This window comes from Trifolium pratense, linkage group LG2, assembly GCF_020283565.1.
Source record: "Trifolium pratense cultivar HEN17-A07 linkage group LG2, ARS_RC_1.1, whole genome shotgun sequence".
NCBI classification, from domain to species: domain Eukaryota; kingdom Viridiplantae; phylum Streptophyta; class Magnoliopsida; order Fabales; family Fabaceae; genus Trifolium; species Trifolium pratense.
In genome coordinates, this window is record NC_060060.1 from 24,717,777 (window position 1) to 24,740,043 (window position 22,267).

The 22,267-nt window shown below is 31.3% G+C and overlaps 2 protein-coding genes and 1 long non-coding RNA gene across 3 annotated transcripts; 1 reads left to right on the forward strand and 2 right to left on the reverse strand.

Moving 5' to 3' along the window:
- Positions 1–1,152: 1,152 nt before the first annotated feature.
- Positions 1,153–3,303, reverse strand: LOC123908903 (dentin sialophosphoprotein-like). Its single transcript, XM_045959630.1, has one exon. It carries the CDS (start codon positions 2,894–2,896, stop codon positions 1,322–1,324), a length of 1,575 nt encoding a protein of 524 aa, XP_045815586.1. The 5' UTR covers positions 2,897–3,303; the 3' UTR covers positions 1,153–1,321.
- A 10,173-nt stretch (positions 3,304–13,476) lies between these two features.
- LOC123909902 lies at positions 13,477–14,168 on the forward strand. The gene is made up of 2 exons (XR_006810033.1): positions 13,477–13,629; positions 13,717–14,168. It is a non-coding gene; the product is annotated as an uncharacterized LOC123909902 (long non-coding RNA).
- A 575-nt stretch (positions 14,169–14,743) lies between these two features.
- On the reverse strand, positions 14,744–17,397 carry LOC123908170 (UDP-glucose 6-dehydrogenase 4). Its single transcript, XM_045958718.1, has 2 exons — positions 17,213–17,397; positions 14,744–16,497 (listed from the first exon to the last, which is right to left on the reverse strand). The coding sequence occupies exon 2, from the start codon at positions 16,481–16,483 to the stop codon at positions 15,038–15,040; it is 1,446 nt and encodes a 481-aa protein (XP_045814674.1). The 5' UTR covers positions 16,484–16,497; positions 17,213–17,397; the 3' UTR covers positions 14,744–15,037.
- Between the last annotated feature and the right edge of the window lie 4,870 nt (positions 17,398–22,267).

The window sequence follows — 22,267 nt, forward strand, 5'->3', positions numbered from 1 at the left end:
CTAATCCCACAACACCAAACAACACCATTTAAAACCAGAGCGGAACATTAAACTAAAGTGAAACAGAATAGAAATATCTCCCACCAAAAATACCATTGCACACCAGAACTTCGTAACAATAGAAAACGCCGAAAACTAAACACACTCCAGACAAATCTGAGTAAATTGCAACTAAAAGTACATAAAATCTACAAAATATCTAATATCCACAATTTAAAAGAAAACTTCAAATTTCCAGGAAATTAAATATCTTAGGACGGGATGCAGGAGTTTTTTTTCTTTTCTTTTTTTTAATCTGTCGTCAAGTTTAAAATAGAAAAATTGTTTATTCATCTATAAGAATATTGTGACCTTTATTTATACCTTTTGGAACACATCTATCTTCCACCTCCAATGTCTATTTTTATAACCATTTTCATAGCATTCTAAGAACAACACGTAACTGAAAGCAATAAGCAATTTTTTACCACATTTGGAGAGAGAAAAAGAGAAGCCAGTAAATACTTGTTTCATTATCATGCTTCCCAAAAGACAAATGATAAATTGCAAACAGAGGAACTTGGAATTGGACCCCGGTGGTTGAATTTGAAATACTACTATACTATGATGTAACTAGTACATGATTTTCATAAATAATTAGTACTATATTCACCAATTTCATAAAAAATAAAAAACCATATTGACTAATGTATTAAATTGTGATTGTAGAGATGATGTTCTCAATCTTTGGTATTGCAAAAGAAAATACGAGATTTGAAAAAGTCAAACACTGAACCGGAAATCAAGTTTATGTTTAGTATTACGATAGATCAAACAAATTTACACTGACATCGCAATTTGGCAAATTCTATGACATACCAAATAAGCACCAATTGACATGAACTTTGCATCATTCATTGATACATTGCATTTACATCTTGATCTAGTTATCTATCAAGAAGAAAAATAAGAATTGGAATACACCAACATTAAAAAACAAAATTTCATTGAAGCAAGTGATGGATGAATCCAACATATGCAGCAGCATATCAATATAAATCAAAGACTAGTTGATTTTATACTTATAAGAAGGAAAAAAGAATTTAATTAAAAAGCAAGTAAATTGTCATCATGCTACAAAAACATGAAAAAAAACAACTTACTCTTATCAAATAATGAATCTAAAAAAGTCTTAAGAAACCAAAAAAAAAGCATCAACCAATTACCCATTTGTCTGTACATTGTCATTGATTTCATCATATGGGATAAAGACAACATTTTTCATAATTCCATAATTCAACTAACCTCAACAAAACAAATACTTCAAAATGATGCAAAATCTTTATTCATCATCTGGAGCGGGTAGATTAAGATCAATTAAGCAAGGATTAGCAGCAGGAGCAGCTTGAACAGCACCACTATTAGCTGGTCTTATCACAAAAGTGTTTTCATCAATATTCCCTCCAACAAAATGGGACCTTTTGTGGCCCCCTAAAGCTTGTCCTGACCTAAAAATCTTGTTGCAAATTGGACACTCATGTTCTTTGCTTTTCTTTGACTTCATTTTCTTCTTTCCTTTGCTTGTTAACTTCTTAGTCTTTGCATTTATGTTCCTATTGCTTTGTGTCTTTGGTGGAGCAGGATATGAATCACTATCAGTGCTGTTTTCATCACTTTCATAAGCCGAATCTTCAGAAAAACTCTCTCTTTCAATTTTCAAACTTTCATAGTTTTCATCATTGTTATAAGTACCATTTTTTGCTTTTTTCTTGCTAGAACTTTCAACAAAATTTTGTCTCTTTCTTGAATCATCCAAAGCTAGTTTCTTGAATTCATTATTGTTTCTGTTTCTTTTTTCGCTGCTCATTATCTTCTTCCTTGAATCAAAATCATGATCTTCAAACCCAGAGATAAGTACAGCTTTCGAAGACTTAACATCATTATTCATGAAAAATGCGTCACTAGAATCATCTGATTCTACTTTTCTAGGACCATATGTGAAATACCCAGAATCAGAATTATCAGAAACATAACCAATTTCGACCGATTTCATCTTCGCATCCTTGTTCAGCTTCTTCTCCGGGAACTCAAAACCATTGTTTTTAGTACCACCAACAATGTTCTTCATAGCAGCAAACTTGGTATCAACTGAAGGCGATTTCGATTTTGCTTCAAGAACAACCGAGTTGTTATCAGAAGACTCTGTCACCATAGCAAAACGAGTACCCTTGTAAGTAGCATCTCTAGACAACATCATCAAACACCTAGCAACATCTTCTTGTTCCTGCTCAACCTCGGAAACAGAAGAAGAACAGTTTCCCCAATGAAGCGAAGAGGAAGAAGGTGGATGGCTGTTGTCACCACCGTTAAGATTCTTGAACTTCATTCTCTTGGATCTCCGTGTATCGGTCGGAACCGAAGCCTCGGTATCTGATTGACTATCCATAACCAATTTATGCTTCTCAGTGACACCAGACACACTTTCAATCCTATTGGTTCCTTTGTCTTTCTCAGAGTGACAAGCCATGTGACCACACAAAGCTTTCAGTGATGGAAAACCTTTTCCACATTCTTTGCAGAATTTCTCCATTTGAATAGTAGCAACATTGGAATGAACAAACCTTGATGTTTTCTTGGGATTCTCTCTAAGACCATAAATAAGGTTACCATCATCACCACCACCACCACCACCACTACCACTACCACTTCCACTAGACCCTAAATCTAATCTCTTTCTCTTTCTTCCATCATCAAACTTAAACATAGCATTAACATTAGCATTAGCATTGATTCTTTTTTCTTCTTTTGCTTGAAGTGAATTTTCACTCATCATATGAGTCCTAATGTGACCACCTAAAGATTTTCCACAAGGATACCTTTTGCTACAATACTTACAAACAAACTTCTTCTCTTCCATTATTATGAATCTAAATCAATCCAAAAATTCTTAAAATTTAAGAACCAACAAAACAAAGATCAGTGAAGAAACAAACTATGACACTTACCTCAAAATTTCTTGAAAAGACTAAGCACATTCCATGATGATGAAAAAGAGAGAGAAATTGAGATCAAGTTAAGAAAAAAACAGATCAAGAAGGTTCTTTGCTTTGATGATGATAATCAGAAGAGAATCAAAAAGGGTTAAGATGTGACAGTTCTTGTGAAGTACAAAATATTAGACCCACAAAAAAAGGAACAAAAAAAGAAGAACCCTTCAATTCTTCAGTTTCCAAAGAAAGCGAATTTAATGGAAAAATCAAATTTTGATGAATTGGGTTGATTTTTTTTGGTTCTGTTTTGTTGGTGGTGTTGTAGTTAGAGGAGAATTCCATGCATGGAAAAAAGGGTATTGTTACAAAATTTAATAAAATAAATATAAAAAGGAAAATAAAACAGAGAAAGGGTAAAAAAGGAAAGAAAAAAAAAAGAGAGAAAGGGTTAACGAATAATTTGGACGGCTAGGATTAGAGATTTGTTTTGAGGATCTCAAGGATTATGAAGTACCAGATTTGGCAAACCAAAAACTGAAACATCCAAACAAAGCCTTAAATTGTCTTTGTTTATAAGGTTACACAACACAAGTGAAAGGTCAGAATCTCCAACCGTTAATGTTATTGTTTTTGAGCTTCAGCTCCTTCTCCTACAATTGCAACCTCCTACATAATTATTGTTGAAAACGATATATATTTAATTCTATTTATTGGTTTTTATTTATTGTTACCTTGTTGTGATTTTAATACTTTGTTTTTTTGTTTTGTGATCATAATAATTTCTCCTTATTTTTTATGGTCATCTTGATCATGTTTGATTTCTTGGAGTTAGAGAATGAAAAGAATCCTTGAATATCTGAAAATAAAATCTGTTACAGGCGCAAAATTTGTAACTTAATGGATATCTACAAATAAAATAGACGACATGTCCAAAATGTTAGGGAGGTATGTGATTTTTTTTTATATGGAAAGATTATGTATTTTTTTTTTTGTCTTAGATGAAGTTGTAAATCGAAAATATATGATTATATTGTGAAAAAGTGAAACAATGTCGATTCAATTTAATTTTGTTGTTACTCATTTTAGGTTAAGACGGTGAGACAAAAAACTTATAATCAAATATAAAATAACCCAAAAAAAATACTATAACTTAGAAGGAATTACTTACCCCACGAATTTCTTTCCTAATCCCTTTCATATTTTATTACAAGTAAAAAAAATCCCTAATATATTTTTTTGGATATGACTTTTCTTAATATAGTATTAAAAGAAAAAATCGATATAGTTTTATTTGGTATGTTTTCATATTAAAGAATATCTTTTAATTTAAAGGATGAGGTGACTTTTTCAACTCTAGGGAGGGAATCTTTGCCACATCCCACAGACCAAATTAAACCATTCTTCTTAGTTTTTTTTTTTTTTTTTTGTAGAACCATTCTTCTTTATTTTGGTAGTATAATTAGACCAAACCATTCTTTTCTTCTTTTTTTTTTAACGTAATAAACTATTGGAAATTCATGCAAGAGAGTAGGATTTAAAGTTTAATCACGATATCCGACCTAATAATTTTGACATTCCTACAAATTAAGTTAGAATTTATAGAGAACCAAACTCTTCTACTATTAATTTTTACTAATCTATTATACTTAACCCAAATAAATCCTAATTTAACTCTCTAAATTTTGAAATTCCCTACACCACTGCCCTAACTCCCCTTAGCCTTCATAGAGGATAAACTCACACATCAAACGTAATAAAAAGAAATATTGCTCATTTAAATTTAATTAATTATTGATCACCGACATATCAAATGTCTCCTACAATCTTTTATTCTTATCATTATAACTCCAATTATAAGATCGTGTGATTGTGTGCCAAAATTAGAATATTTTCCTTTTAATTTATATATTTTTTGTTGATAAGAAATTCCATATTTTTATATATTTTTTTAACTTGTATATTTTTTGTATTTGTATATCCCATTCCCATATATATTTTGGTAACCAAAAATAATATCCCGTATATATTTTGACATCATGTTAAATATTTTTTCTCTCTCATGTAACCAAAAAAAAATCTTCATGTTAAAAGAATATATTATTTTTTTTGTTTTTATAATAGAAATTAGCTTATTAAATATTCTCTCTGTTCCTCTTTAAATGTCATTTTTGACCACTGTCGGTATGCCAATGCATAACTTTGATCACTAATATATTTAATTTTATACTATAAAAAATTGTGAAAATTTTATATTTTAAAAATATTCTTCGAAATAAATTGAGCAATATCTTATTTACTAATATGTAGTTTTATATGAATGAAAAAAAAATGAAGTTCTATATATTAACAAAAATTTATGGTCAAAGTAAATCATAAAAAAAGTGTACAGTAATTTAAAACAACGTTTGAAAAGTAACTGGGACTGGGAGTATCAACATATTAGGCAAATCACATCTTAATGAATTGATTATACACCCTCAGGTAGTCTATTTGATAACTTTGATGAATCGAAGATATATATATTCATTTTCTCTTAAAATATAAGTAAAATTAGTCAACAAAAATGAATATATTTAGTCCAAATTTTAAATCAAGTACATCAAATTTATTTGACTCATTTTTATTTATATTTTGAAACTGAGGGAGTAGGTTTTATTTTGATTAAATAATTTAGTGATTAGACTGAGCTGAGATTAGTAACTCAACTGATTGAATTAATTGAGCCGATTGTTAAAATGAGACAATGAGTTGGTGGAACATAGTTCAGTTGTAAAAACAAAACAAAAAATGAAATAAACTTTTGGGCCCCAATGTTTATTATAGGTGGCAATGACTATTCCTTTTTATTTAATTTTTTTGTTTATTAGATTGAAAAAAAAACTGACGTGGCCGTTGATTCACTTAAGTGATTTGTCAAATAGGTGTTGACTTGATAGTTCATGAAACTTATGAGACAAAAAAATAATTTAGTCAAAATAAAACTAACATAACGATTAATATACTAATAAATTTGTATTCGAATATTCACCTCTCAAATAATATTTCTAATATAGTTACTACCAACTCAACTACTAACAACCGAAAAGATGTACAAATATTGTTTTATTTTACAATGTGATCAAATCTATGACATTATGCATACTACTTAAATCGCTCACCATTGGACGAAATCTAGTGGCTTGTACAAATATATTCTTGAAATGTGCGTACATGCAAGTTTATAAATTATAATTATCCAATATTTTTTTTCCAAATTTTTTTTTGGTACATATTCAAGATTTCTATACGTGTAATAATTACAAAATTTCGATAATCTTAACCGGTGAAGTTTGGGCTGATTTTTGACATCTTTATCTTAATGATAAATAAATGGTAAACAATGAAAATTATAATAGAATCCAAAACTGGAATATTATATATCCTGTTTTCTCGCCCACAGTATTTTAGTTTTTAATCACTAATATATCTGATTAGCATGCCCATTGTCATGAACTAATGTGTTGAAGTGATTGTGCTTAAAGCAAAGAGGAAAGACATTTTTATTGTACATAAAAGGACATTTTGATTTAATAAAAAAGTAGAAAAATCATTTGGTTATCAAGAAAACAGCAAAGACAAAATCTTGTAGCTCAAATTGCTTAAAAGGGGAGCAGATCTTCTCATGTCCAAATTGGACGGTAGGGGGTGCAGTTTAATCCTCCACCATTCAAAAAAAAATGTCCAATAACCTAAATAAAATGGATGGCTGAGATCCAACATAAGGGAATTTGGACATAGAGAATCTCCAATAACCTAAAAGTTACTAAAGTCACTACTAATCCCTACTGTTGGAAAAAATATGATTGAGATTTTAAAACTTTGAAAACATACACGGAACACATAACACGAATGTTGACATGTTGACATTAAATAATAGATTGAAAAAATAACATGATACAACATAACTATATATGTGTCAATGTTGGATATGGAGTATGGACACATGTCTGACACCAGAGTACGCTTAATTTGATGTGTGTACGTGCTTCATAATTTTAAAATGATTATTATTGAGATATTCTACATTTTGACTAGTATCTGCAGGATATTATTGTTTTATAACTTGATTCTTATTACCTATTTGGTGACTCATGTATTTGTACTCTTTTTTTTTCATGCAGTATATATATCTTGTATATTCCCCTGTTTTTTTAAAAAAAAACACACACATCTTCTGTTTCAAGTTGGTATCTAGAGCAGGTTAAAACCGTATTTTCGCTATCTTTCTTCCTAGGCGTCTGGATGTAGGGATGTAATTAGACCGGTTTTGATCAGTTTTTGTGAATTCTGTATTCGACCCAATGAACTTTACATTGGTTCGGTTTTGGTGTTTTTCAAAAATGAATATGAACCAAACTAATCGGTTTGGTCAGATACAGGCCCGGCCCAGAAGCAACTGCAACAAGGCCCGTGGCAGCGGGCCTCAAAAATTTGAAGGCCTCAAATTTTTTTATAGTAGTAGTATTAGTAAAATTGGGGATGTAAAACGTAATATATATTCCTGCAAAATATAAAGGCTCGGCCCAATCTAAAAAAAAAGCAAAAAAACAACCAGTTGCTAAAACTACAACCCCAATTGGACCGTCGTATGTCATGTTGCAAACAACTACCCATTCAGACCTATGCTTTACGGGAGTTGCTTTATGCACCGTACTTTTTTTCTTATATACGTTCACTTTTTTATTTCCTTTCTAAACTACAGCTACAATTAGGGGTGTAAGTGGTAAAAACAATGATCAAACTGACAACGTAAATCAAAGTAACTGGAAATGTTCAACGCATTTATACTATTTTTGCATGTATTTTTTTAAATCGTATTTATTTTTTATTATAAGAGACCACTTTTAAAATTTGCATGTGGCCTCTAAAAACTCGGGACCGGTCTTGGTCGGATACTTTAATCAGTTTGCAACATTTTTTTCTATAGATGTCAAATACAAAATACAATTCATAGGTTGAATTTAGTATCAAATACAAAATACAACCATATATGAAATTAGCAGGGCCGGCCCAACATATTCTGATGCCTAAAGCAAATTATTATATGAGGCCTTTTTTTAAATTAATAATAATATTTTATAAAAAAATAAATTAATGATTATATTTTATAAAAGAGAGCTGGTAAATAGTTCGAAAAACATTTTCACCATTTTTGACGAACTGCAAGCTTCTGCACTCTCTTTTGTTATTTTAAAGAGGAGATTAAATTAATCAAATAAAAAATGCATGCCCTCCAATAATTCTAGTGTCTCATGCCATTTTTTGAAGATAAAGTTGAAACATCAGGAAAAAACTACGGTATTTCAAATCAACCTATTTACCTTTTATGAACTGTTTTGATAAATCTGGTGAAGAAAAGCTAAGGAGAGATACATTTTATTACATTTGGGTGCATATTATAATGGTAATGATAAAGTAGCAAATCCTTCAAAAATAGTTCATAATAATAAAGTAGTAAAAAATTGCCATGAGTATGAACTGAACGCATGATATGTTGATGCAATTGGGAAAATATTGCCGCTCGGCTGCACTACAATTGTTTACAATGCTTTATAACGTACTCCCTCCGTCCCAAAATAATTGTCATATTTTACAACTGCACACTTGCCGATGCACAATTTTGATCATTAATATCTTTAGTTGTGTATTACTAAAAATTATGAAAAATTGATATTTTGATAGTACTCATCGAGACAAATCTAACAAGATCTCATATGCTAATATTTATCTTTATACATTAGTAAAAAAATATGGTCAAAGTAGCTTGCATGAATAGTGCACAAAGTCAAATTGCGACAATTATTTAGAGACGGAGTAACATATATATACAAAATATGGGGCCTAATTTCTAGACCCAAATTGCCCAATAATTTTGGGGCCTAAAGCCCTACTTTTGTTGGCTTTGGGCTTGGGCCGGCCCTGGAAATTAGGTTCATAAATTCAACATCAAAGAACAAAGTACAACTAAAAATTTCAATATTTTACCCACTTGAATTGTCAATGCACCATCCTTAATAAATTGAAATATATACATAGTAAGAATATAGAATAATGAATTTATTTTCAATTCGAAATGGAAGACAAGTAAAATTAACAAAAAGAAATGGAAACGAAATGGTTGGGTCGATTTTAGGTGTGTGCTTACTTGATGGGTTAAACTCAATAAATGGTTAATAATATAATCATTGGTTCGGTTCTTTGGTTTCTAAAAACTGAATCCAAGAACCGAACCAAACCATGTCGATTTTTAGTTAGTTCAATTTGGTTTTTAATTCGAACCATAAAAAACAAATTTTTTTGTTTGAATTGGTTTGGATCGTCTGTTTAATCGGTTTTTTCTAATCCGCTTACACCCTAGATGTGTGTCATTGTTTTGTCCTACTGTTGTGACTAATGGAAACATATGTGTCCTACCTTCGTGATCTGAATCCGTCTAAAACCTCGCCGCCAGAAGATCCGACACATCTAAATCTCTTTTTTGGGGCATGCGGGCCACGCGCCGCCTTACTCTACTCTACTTGCGGCGACGTTTGTTCCGTGTAGGGATGTCAACATGATGGGGAATAAGCTGTTATTACTTTACCATTTAAAATGATATCCATATATGTGTCATTATTCCCCGCTTCGGAGAGTATTCTTCATTCATCCTCATCCCCGCAGATCCCCACAGTTCTCGCAGGTATCCATTAACATTAAAAAATTATCAAATTTATATTACGTTCAATCAAACTATAGTTGTGAAAAGAAGTTTAATCATACAACAAATAAAAAATTAAGGCATTATTGTGAGTTTTGTAAGTTGTGACAATCATAAAGATAACATAAAAATAAATTTATACACACATTGTGTGAAAATATAACATATAAAGTACTTAATTATACACATAAAAGGTTATTTTATTGTTTTAATTCGTTTATGCACACTTTAAAGGCATCATACATCAATCCAGTTGTCCTCATACACCTCCACAAAATGGTGTATCCGAAAGAAAACATAGACACGTTTTTTTTAGACACATTGTTGACACTACACATTCCATTTTATTAAATGTCAATGTCCCATTTAAGTTTTGGGGTGACATTGTTCTTACTGTCGGTTATTTAATAGATTGGATGTCATCCTCTGTTTTGAATGATCAATTTCCTCATTCTCTTTTGTACCATATAGACCCCGTTATATGTTGTTTCTCGTCGCGTTTTCAGTTGTACTTGTTTTGTCTTTAGGTCGTAATAAGTTGTGTGCTCGTGTTATCAAATGTGTCTTCCTTGGTTATTCTCGTGTCCAAAAGAAATATCAGTGTTGCTCTCCTTTTACACATCATTTCTACACCTCTACATATGTTATATTCTTTGAGGACATGTCATACTTTGCTACTCGGAGGATCATACACCTGACTTAGATCAGGTTCTACCTATTTCCTATTTTGAATATGTTGAGTCCACTCCTCTGTCATTCGTGTCTCCAGAAGTTCTAGACATATCATCATCCGTCGAGATTCCACCAACTTTCAACCGATATGGCATAACATATAAGAGAAGGGTTAAACCACATGATTTAACTCCTGCACCAAGTGTCCCCATCCCTGATCTGGCTCCTGATTTACCCATTGTCATCCGCAAAGGTAATCAGTTAACCCATAATCCTCATCCTATTTATAATTTCCTTTCTTACCATATTTTATCTCCCACATATTGTGTTTTTATTTTTGCACTTTCATTTGTTTCTATTCATAACACTATTTAGGAAGCATTATCTCATTCAGGGTGGAGGCATACCATAATTGATGAAATGTTAGCAAGAAAAGCCATATGTCAAGATGGGCCCCGATGGTCAAATAGATCGATCGAAAGTTCGCCTAGTGGCAAAGGGATACACTAAGTTCGAGGTCAAGATAATAGTGATACTTTTTCTCTAGTTGCAAAGATGGCATTTGTTCGTCTTTATTTTTCCATGACTGCAATCAAACATTGGCCTTTATCTCAATTGGATATCAAGAATGCATTCTTGCATGGTGGCTTGGAGGAGCAGAATTACATGTAGAAATCTCATATGCAAATTGCATAAGTCTTTATATGACTTCAAACAATTACCTCGGGAATGGCTTGGAAGATTTGACGAAGTCTTGCAAGAATTTGGGATGATTCATTGTGACGTCGATCACCCCGTTTTTACTAAATTGCGTAAGCGACTTTTTGAGAACAAACTAGCTAATTTCAAGATGAGAGTTATTTTACCAATTCTGCTAAAAATTTATTTATTAATTGTTGTGTATGACTCAAAATTATTAATAAGCAACTTGTTTTTAAGAAATAATTGGTTTTTTTCTATTCTAAAATAGTGGGATTGACAAATATTAAGTCAAAATTATCCAAGTGGCATATTGAGAAGTTTACAGATGGTGACAACTTCAGGTTGTGGAAGGTAAAGATGAGGGAAATTTTCTAATCCAAAGAAAGTGTGTTGAAGCGTTGAATGAAGATGCACAGATGCCAGCGCACCTTACAAGTTACACCTGTAGAGAAGACAGAGATGAATGATAAGACAATCAATGTCATTATCTTATGTCTTGGGGATAAGGAGTAAGAGAAGTAGAAATGGAGACTATTGTTGTGTCTATATGGACCAAACTTGAGTTATTATACTTGACTAAATCGTTGGCTCATAGGAAGATTCTAAAACAACAACTCTAGTACTCTTTTAGAATAGTGGAGTCAAAATCTATAATGGAGAACCTGACAGAGTTTAACAAAATCATTAATGATTTGGTGAACATTGAAGTGGACCTAAAAGATTAGGATAAAGTCTTACTCCTACTATGTGCTTTACTTAGTTCATTTGAGAACTTCAAGGATACCATTATCTATGGAAAAGTAGGCATTATCACCTTGGAGGAAGTCCAAGCGGCTTTGAGAACCAATGAATTAACAAAGTTCAAATATATGAAGGTTGATGATAGTGAAAAGGACTTGAATGTTGGGGGGGGGGGGGGGGGGAGAGTGAAAATAGGGGTAATGTCAAAGGCAAGAAGTCTAGGTCAAAGTCCAAACCAAAGGGGGTGACAAATCAAATTTCAAGTGTATTATTTGTCACGTCCCTGGTCACTTCGAGAAGGATTGTCCTCGAAGCAGGGAGGATGGTAGTTCATCCGTTCATATTGTTGTAAGCAAAGATGAATGTTATGAAAGTGCGGGAGCACTAGTTGTGACAAATTTGGAACCTGAAAAGATCTGAGTCATGGACTTTGGATGCTCCTTTCACATGTGTCCAAAGAACGGTTACTTTAAGACTTTAGAGCTAGTTGAAGGTGGCTAAGTTCACCTTGGAGATGAGAAAGCTTGCAAGGTTCAAGGTATGAGTTCAGTTCAGTTCGTCTTATGATGTTTGACAACCATGAATGTCTTTTACATGATGTGAATGTTCCCGAACTTAAGGCAATCTTGTTATCTATAAGTAGGTTTGATACTCTAGGTTGTGAAACTAGAATTGAACATGGAATTATAGAAACTCCGCTAACACAACCCAATATTTTTTTTATCATTATACTCATTTAATTATTTGACTTCGATTCCATTGTTACCAACATTACTTTTAGATATGGACATTCAAATCAAGAGTGGGTTTTCAAATAAGAAGCGTAGTGGTTTTGAGGATTTTATATTGGTGGAATCAATTTTTAATGAATGGGTAAAGAAGAGAAATTGAAGAAAGTGAATGGAATGGAATGGAATGGAAGAAGTTTTTTTTTTGTTAACCCTCTGGTTCATAGGGGAAGGGTCTCCCGGTAATTCAAAGTTCGGCCGCGAGTTAAGTAAAGTCTCGCCAAGAATTGTTCCCACCGAGAATTGAATTTGGGTTCTCCCAAACGATTCTTCTTAGGGAGAGCTCATTAACCACTTGAGTCTAATTTCTTGGATTGAATTGAATGAGTTTTTGTGATGAATTATTGGATTTGCAATTGGTAAAGAAAGCGATGTAGATTAACAAATTTTGATAAAATTTAATGGAAAGAGATTTATTTGGCAGAGAGTATAGTTAGAGGACTGAAATAAAACAATAAATGATTATGAGACCAAAATGAATCCGTTAAATGTGTTAAGAGACCAAAAGTCCAATTTAACTTTTTTTTATTTATTTATGCGGGCTAAGGGCTATCCATGACATAAGTATACCCATATTTCAATTGGATTTTTAAGGACCCCACTAAAAAGCGCTAAAACAATCTGCAAGGAATTTGAAGCTAAAACAATCTGCAAGGACTTTGAAGCCCCCGACGATTTTTTGAATTTGACAGACCGATCCATACGAATTAGCTCATTTTAACAGCTCTACTATCCGGATAGTAACAAAGAAAACTTTGCAGATATCAAGGTTTTGTATAATGCAAATCATGATTTGGTAGATATTTTCTCTAGAATTGGCTCTTTAAGTTGTTGGGGAATGCCCTACAATATTCTGTTATATTAAGTGTATGTTTGGTTGCGCGTTTGCACACCTCAAACTCACGTTTTGGACCCCAAACGTGATTCTCTTCTTTTGCCAATATGTTTGGTTTCTCTTCGACAACGTGATTTTGACCTGTAAACTCGATTCTAACAGAAGCTGGAAATCCTAGCTTTTACGGTGGGCTCAAAATCAATTCTACCTTTAATTTTCGTTATTCCTTCATTGCCCTTACCAAAACTCATTAATCAACACTTCATTATCCAGATTTGTCACACCTAGCTACTGCATGTTGTCTTTCCTCTACGAAATTGACAGCAACACCGATCCGTCTCCCACCAAAAGTAGAAATGGTGATGATGTTTCTATTGAGAATGAGCAAAGTCGAGCATAAATTTGGGATTGTGAAATTGAAGAACTGTGAGAATGAAAATGGACAATTAATGAGAAAAATTGTTAATTTGAAAGACAGATTGGTGAAGAATAGTTGAGGGAAGGAGAAGAATTGTCTTTGTTGCGTTTGAAAGTTCTAGATAAATGGTGAAAATAATTGAAGTAATTTTTAGGTTTTTCGTCTAAGTGTTGGGCTTTTTTATTTTTATTACTATTGGGTTTCCTTTTATTGGGAAAATTGGATTGGAGTTTTTTTTCTCTATGCAGATGTGCTCTTGGGAATATTGGGTCGGAGGTTTTATTTGATAATTCTATTATTTTTTATAGATCACTTATGATTTATATATATGATAGGTCTTTTGGTAATTTACACATTTAAAAGTAATTTTGATTCAAATTATCCAAACAACATAAAATGTTAAGAATCACTTTTACCTTAACGTATCCAAACATAAATCAATTATGTTCAACTCACTTTTAACCAAAATCAATTCTCTCAAACTCAATTCTGTCAAACTCAATTCTCTTCACCGCCAAACCAAACACACACTAAAATGATGAAGCTATTGTTTAGTGTAAAAGAAATGGAACATTTGAAGAAATAGTAAGAAGTTTCACTAAAATATATTATTTTCTCTATCATCCAAGATGGTTCAAAAATTAATGGAAAACCACACCAACAAGAAGAATGTTCTTAATAAAAAATTAATGCCAAGAATTTGCTACCTCGGTTAGATAATTTATTTGCATAAATTGATATTTGATAACTGATTTATTTATACGCTCTTTCAAAGCAGGAGTATCTGAATAACTGTTTTGAGAGTAATTGTTAAATAGACAAACAGAAACTATGAAGATAGTGAAAGAGAATAAATAAATAAATATTGCATCCTCTAAAAAATGACAAAAGAAATGATATTCATTGTATAAAATTCCCTTCACCACCAATTTATTGCATTAAACCATGTAAAACAAATAAGGATATTTGGGCAATTAAGCTATTATAACTTGCCACCAAAATCTCATATGAAATCATCAAAGTAACATAGATGAAAAAACAACAACAGAAATATATCTAAACTATAAGAATAATAGCATGATAAAAATATAGCAGATGGAGCAATGCATCCTCATTCTGAAAATGACCAACAAATTCATCCCTAAAGGCAGCACAAGTTTGTAAATTTTCTCTTCTTTAAGCCACTGCAGGCATGTCCTTGAGCCAAGCATCTAGTGGTTTTCCGATGGAATAAACGATGAAACCAATTTCCCTCAGCTTTTTCACATCCACGACATTTCTTCCATCAAAGATAAATGCCGGTTTCTGCATGTTGTCAAAAACTTTTTTGTAATCAAGATTCTTGAACTCGTCCCACTCAGTCATAATGCACACACCATGTGCATCCTTAATCGCCTCGTACGCGTCCCAAACCACAGACACTTGCTTGTTGGAAGTTGTTGGGCTTGTTGGTTGAAGATGAGCAGGATGATCCCAATCGAATTTCTTCATTGCCAAATCCTTCAAGATTTGCTCTTCAGAAACTTGAGGATCATAAATGCTCAACTTAGCCTTGTCTCCTAATAAACCCTTGCACACATCGATCGCAGGAGTCTCCCTAGTGTCACCGGTGTCTTTCTTGAAAGCAAATCCCAAAACAGCAATTTTCTTCCCTGAGACTGTGTTGAACATTGAAGAGACAACTCGGTTCACGAACCGAGATTTCTGGTAGTCATTCACCTTAATGACCTGTTTCCAGTAGTTAGCCACCTCGGGAAGGCCGTTGCACTCGCAGATATAGACCAAGTTCAGAATATCCTTCTGAAAGCAGGATCCACCAAAACCAACACTAGCATTCAAGAATTTTGGTCCAATTCTCGAGTCAGTTCCGATTGAGTGAGAAACCTGGGAGACATCAGCACCAGTTGCCTCACATAATGCAGACATGGCGTTCACAGAGGAGATCCTCTGAGCCAAGAAAGCATTGGCTGCAAGCTTTGAGAGTTCAGCAGACCACAAATTGGTGCAAAGGATTCGATCCAACGGGACCCAATGAGCATAAACATCTCTCAAAGCATGAATAGCCTTTTGCCCTTCCGGGGTTTCCCTGCCTCCGATAAGGACACGGTCGGGATTGAACAGATCTTTGATAGCTGTACCCTCAGCAAGAAACTCAGGGTTAGACAAAATAGTGAAATTAATGCCTTTCCTATTGTGAGTCAAAATCCTCTCGATTGCCTCAGCTGTTTTAACCGGAACAGTCGACTTTTCAACAACAATCTTGTCCGACTTTGAAACATCAGCAATCATCCTTGCAGCACTCTCCCAATAAGTGAGATCAGCTGCTTTGCCAGCTCCAAGACCTTGCGTCTTTGTAGGAGTGTTGACCGAGACAAAGACGATATTGGCCTCAGCAACATGTTTCTCAACATCAGTACTGAAGAAAAGATTCCTTCCTCTGCACTCCTTCACCACATCTTCAAGACCAGGCTCATATATAGGTAGGTGATCACTGTTCCAAGCATTGATTCTCGGCGCAGCGATATCCACCACAGCTACCTCAATCTCAGGACACTTCAAAGCAATCACAGCCATTGTTGGACCACCAACATAGCCAGCTCCAATGCAACAAATCTTCACCATTTTTTCTCAGCAACCTATTATAACATAATACAACACAAACAATACAAACTCAAAATCAACACACAAATATTTTCAACCATATTATAAAATCATAAGCTGAAAAACTTATAAATTCATATAATAGACACATATATAATAACATTGCATAAAATCATAAACCAAAGTATTTCCACAAATCATGAGTACAATCACATCAAAATTTAAAATCAAGATCTATAATTTTCATGAAAAATAACTCACAGATCTATAGAATATCCAGGGAAGAAAATACAAAGTGATTAAATAAATATTTATTAAAATGTTGAGCTAAATTTTTATCAAAAAAAATTAAAATTATTGAGCTCAATCATCATTCCCTGTATCTACAAACATGCAGACACAAACACACACAAAAAGTGACAAATTATGAAAAATCCAAATCACCACATTGTATAATCAATAACCAGATCTAACGACAAATCAAACGAAAAAAGCCAAAACAATAGATCCAACAATAATTCAAATAACAAAAAAAAAAAAACATTTCAACCGGATCACACAAAAAAAAAAACAGCAAAACAACGAAAAGAACATTATAATGAAAGAATGTGAGCATTAAATTTAAGAGTGAAACAAAAATACCCAGAATGTGAAATCGAAAGAGAAAGAGTAAAAACGAAATGGGTAAGAAGAAAAAAAGCTACTTGTTAACTAGAAATGAAAATTTATGAAGAAATGATTAACTGTTACCTTAGTTAAAGAAAGGTTGAGATCGAAAGAAGGAAAAGAGAGATCTGAGGAGAAGAAGAATTCAGAGATGAGAATGGGAATGAAAGAAGACGCGTCACAATTTATAGGACTGAGTTTTGTGTTGTGTTGTATGAAAGAGAGAGTGTGTGTGTGTGTCATTTTGCATCAGCAACATCATTAGGAATTTTTTATTCAAATTTCTGACCAAATATATTATTAAAAATAAAATTATCTATTTTTGTTTACTCTTTTATTCTAAAATATTTGTTACTGTTTGACTTTTATTTTTTGGTAAGGACTGTTTGACTTTTATATATCTTACTCCCATTATAAGAAAAAGTTGACTTTTTAAATACATTAAAAATGAATGTATGTAGTTTATAATATAGTCTAGATACATTAATTTTTGTAATGTATAAAAAGTGAATCTCTTCTTATATTAAGGACCGGAAGAGTAATATATAATTTTGACTATTAATATTATTTTTTAAAAGAAAAGTTAAATAATTATATTTAACAATATATTAATAATTACAAAAATGGATACTTTGAAAATATTTGTTGAGATAAATCGAATAATATTTTTTTTTATTAATTTTTGGTTTTTGAAAAATGGGACTCTAGTAATTGGGATTTTGGTAACGAAATAAGTAAAATATAATCAATAATTGTTTTTATTAGAAATCAAACTCTAAATTTTTCGAATGATAAATCACATAACATCTTATATAATAACATTTATCTTTATATATGAATAATACATATGATCAAACTTAGACTTGTATTTCTTTTCACCACTAATATCCTGTCATTAAACCGTCTAATCTGGTTGGAGGGTAAGTTTTGACATCAATTGATTTCAGCCCAATCTTAAATGCTGAGGATTCGAATCGTGACTTTCCTACCAAGTTCAGCGCCAATTAACACTGAATCAACTAATGATTGATAACTTATATTCGTATTTTGGACAAAGGAAATACTATAACATGCATTTCAAACGTAAATTTAATTAAAATTAATTTTAATTAAAAATAAGTTGAAAGAAAATTATATCTGATTAAATATATTCGTATAAAATTGAATTCATATTTTTGTCTAAAAATTAATCTGAATTCAAAACATAAAATTCTAAATTCAAGTTAGAATAATTTAAAGTTAAAATAAATTCTTGTAGTCAAAATCAAATGGCTAAGTAGTGACTAAGGTGGATCTGGCCCAACCTATAGACCATAGTTTCCGTGACAAAAGCATTACTTGTATCAACCCTTGGGTGCACAACACGTTTTTTCTTTTCTCTTTATATATGTATTTTTCTTTCCTTTCTTTTAAGTTAACCTTTGTCAACTAAATAACTATTTTTTTTTTTATAGAGCAATGCTAACTAGTGTTCCGTGTAATGATTAAGAAAGGAAAAATGAAAACAAAAGCAAAAAATTTAGGTAAAATTGATTTTTTTTAAAAAAAAATTGTTTCCTTAACCATTAGTATCTTGGACTCAGAGCACTTAAGTTTTCCTGTTTTTATACTTTCTCCGGTTTTATATATAAGAATATTTTGGAAAAAAAAATTGTTTTTTTTTATAATAAACACTATTTTAATTTATTCTTTATTAAATAGATAATCTCTTTTATACCCTTCTTAAATTGTATAAAATGCAATATATTTCAATGTTATGCATTAATTACATAGACATATTCTCAAGGTTAGTTTTGGAATAACTCATAACATTTTAGAATTTTTAATAAAAAAAATAAACCCACTTTTTTTTATAAACCTTCTTAATCTGTATGTTTTTTTCAATGTATTCCTTATATATAGGATCGGGGGAGTAATATATTCCCTTATGTCATTCGTGTCAGCAAAAAAAGTTTGTGTGATAGTGTCATATGGACTTTCATTATTTAAATGAGTGTTTAACTAACGATAAAAATTAGGCTTAATTCTGTCAAAAAAAAAAAATTATGCTTAATTATGTTTTTTTTTCTTATCTTTATTTTAGATTTAAAGTTGGTTTCTTATCTTTTAAAAAATTTAACTTGATCTTGGTTAAAAAATAATAATTTTAACTTGGTCTCTTATCATTTATGTCGTTCAATTAGTTAGTCTATCTCATCATTAATCATCATACAAACCATCACAACTCAACACCAACATAAATCAAAAAGCTAAGAGACCAACTAATTGAAATTTTTAAAAGATAAAGGACCAACTTAAAACCTAAAATAAAGATAAGGGACCAAAAGTATAATTAAAAAAAAAACCCACAAATCATAAATTTTTTTAAAAGACAAGGGACTAACTAATTGAACTGCGGAAAATATAAGAGACCAACTTAAAACCTAAAATAAAAATAAGAGATTAAATTTGCAATTAAGCCTATTAAAAGTGTAACCAATAATGAATTGATTCAAGTGATAAGGGTCTTGATCCCCTTAAGTATGTGGTCAGTGGTTCGATTACTGACTCATGCGTATGAAGAAAATTCGATTGAGATGAGATAACTAACCTTATGTGCCCCGCAAGTTTTCCAACACAAATTAATTATCACTAACGGCATTAGAAACTTTACCAAGATCATGATAACCTAATAAAAATATATTAAAAGTGTATATGGTGAATATGTAAAATTTTCATAGTGACCGTAAATATACTTTCATACGAACTAAAATTGATATGTACAATTTTCATAGTGACCGTAAATATATTTAATCTTTTCTTTATCTTTTCACAAATGACATGTGACGATTTTGGAATGCCAATATAGTTTAGATGTCAAATCCATCATATAATTTCTTTACACTTCACTTAAAAGAAAAATTCAAAATATTGTGTTAATTAAGAGAATAGAAAAAAATAAAATAAAGAGATAGAAAGAGCGAGTAGAAAAAGAAAATAGTTTAGGGTCATGTTAAACAATATCGTTAGAACACTTGTTAAACATACCAAATAAAATAAATTAAAAAGTAAATTATTGTTGGAAACGTAACTTTCTACAATTTTAAAGCATCTTGTTTTTGAGCTTATGGATTGGATTCAGTCAGCGTCAGTACATAATCAAACAAAAAAATGAATGACTAATGCACATATTTCAAGATTTTTATTTTCATATGATTAACTAGTGTCCGTAACACTATTTAGCATTTTCCAATAGTTTATACAATCAAATATAACTAGAGTTATTTTAAAAATTGAATAATTTTAAACTGATGATGAAATTGTTTTTTTTTTTCACCATCAGTATCCGATCCATTGGATTGTCTAATCTAATTTGAACGGTAATCTATTCTACATACCATGTTCAGTGTCAATCACTACTGAAACAACTATATTTTAAACCGTCTAAACCACGACGAAATTGTAGTCTTACCGCCCAAATGTAAGTTAATATAATTAACATGCATATGTTCTCTTGAAGTAAAGTTGCCGTCCACCAAGTGACCAACTCATTCCGTGGAATACATAACATGTGAATTGGCCTTTGCTTCTTTCATACTAAACTGCACTCTTAAGCTATTCATCATGTCATTAACTCTTTAAAGATATCTTTTAGACTAATATATATATCATAAATTATATATTATACTATTTAAAATATATCTTGTGTGTTTACAATTACACATCTTGATTGTGTTAGAAGACTCTTTTTGATTAATGATGCAAATATATATCTACCTCTCACTCACTTTTTAATAATATATATCGTTACGTAGTTGATGATTTTAGTATGACACTATATAATAGTATGAAGATTCATACACAGATCAAATATTTTATTCACTAATACCGTTTGAACAGTACACGTGTCAGTGTGTTCAAGTGTCACGTGTCTGTCCACATATGCAAATTGGCTGCCACATGTGACAAAATTGGCGAAAATGACTAACTTGAAACCTAAAATAAACATAAGGGACCAAATTGATACTTTTTAAACGTAAGGGACCAAATTGAAACTTAAAATAAACTTAAGGGACCAAATGTGTAGTTAAGCCTTTTTTTGTAAGTGTTAGTAGGTATTTATTATAATTAAAAATAAAATAAAAAATAAAACAAATAAGGGTAAATATGGAATAAAATGTAAAAAGCTATAAGCTATAAGCTCATACGCTACTTAAAATAGCATCTCAAAAACACTATAAGCTAGTTAGAGAAGCTCGTTACCAAATACTTCACATTTTTATCAAGCAAGCTTATAAACTAGTACAATAAGTTATAAGCTAGTTTATTGGACTTACCAAATAGTGGCCAAGTGGTTTCAACCAGGGGCGGACCTCTTCAAGTCATTTTTTATACATATTTGTACAAATATTAATATAAATATTAGTTTAGGGTTTATTATTGATAATCGCGAGTATCTCGTACACATATTATTTTAAGTATTAATACAAATATTAGTTTATAGTTTATTATTGATGATTTCAAGTTTTTCATTATACGTAAAATCTTATTTTAAGTTATATCGTTTAATTTTATAATAATCATCTTTGACTTTGTTTCGCAAAAAAAAAGTGGCTAATTAATTGAGTTTGTAGTATTGGGTAAAATTACCAATTGAATTAACATATAAATATGAAATAACATAAGAAAAAAATATGTTTGATTAATATTTAATTTTTTGTGAAGTAAGATAATATGGATAAAAGTGAAATAAAAACCAATAAGTTATAAGCTAATTGAACTAGCTTATCAAAATAAACCATAAGTTAGTATAATTTTGAGTTCTATATATTTTGGTTCAAGGTAGAATTTTGTGAAACATCAAATAATAGATATACATGATTGTTCAATGAGTTGCGAGTATAAGGTCCTGGGTTCAAATCTTGTCTTTTTGCAGTAAAAAAAAAAAGAAGTTATATGCATGATTTAACCGTCATAGTTCTTTCCTTAGTAATTAATTTTCACGTTTGTTGATTTGTTGTTGTTCTTTTTTTTAGATAAACATGTTCTTTTAGAAAAATTTTCAATAGTAATTAATTTTTTTAGCCTCACCGATTATTTGTGTCTGGGTCCGCCCCTGATTTCAACTCCCTCCGAACGCAGTTGCGGGCAATCGAACTG

What these genes read in the sequence shown, in the direction of transcription:
- LOC123908170 (XM_045958718.1), bottom strand. Translation starts at nt 16,483, where the DNA reads ATGGTGAAGATTTGTTGCATTGGAGCTGGCTATGTTGGTGGTCCAACA.
- LOC123908903 (XM_045959630.1), bottom strand. Translation starts at nt 2,896, where the DNA reads ATGGAAGAGAAGAAGTTTGTTTGTAAGTATTGTAGCAAAAGGTATCCT.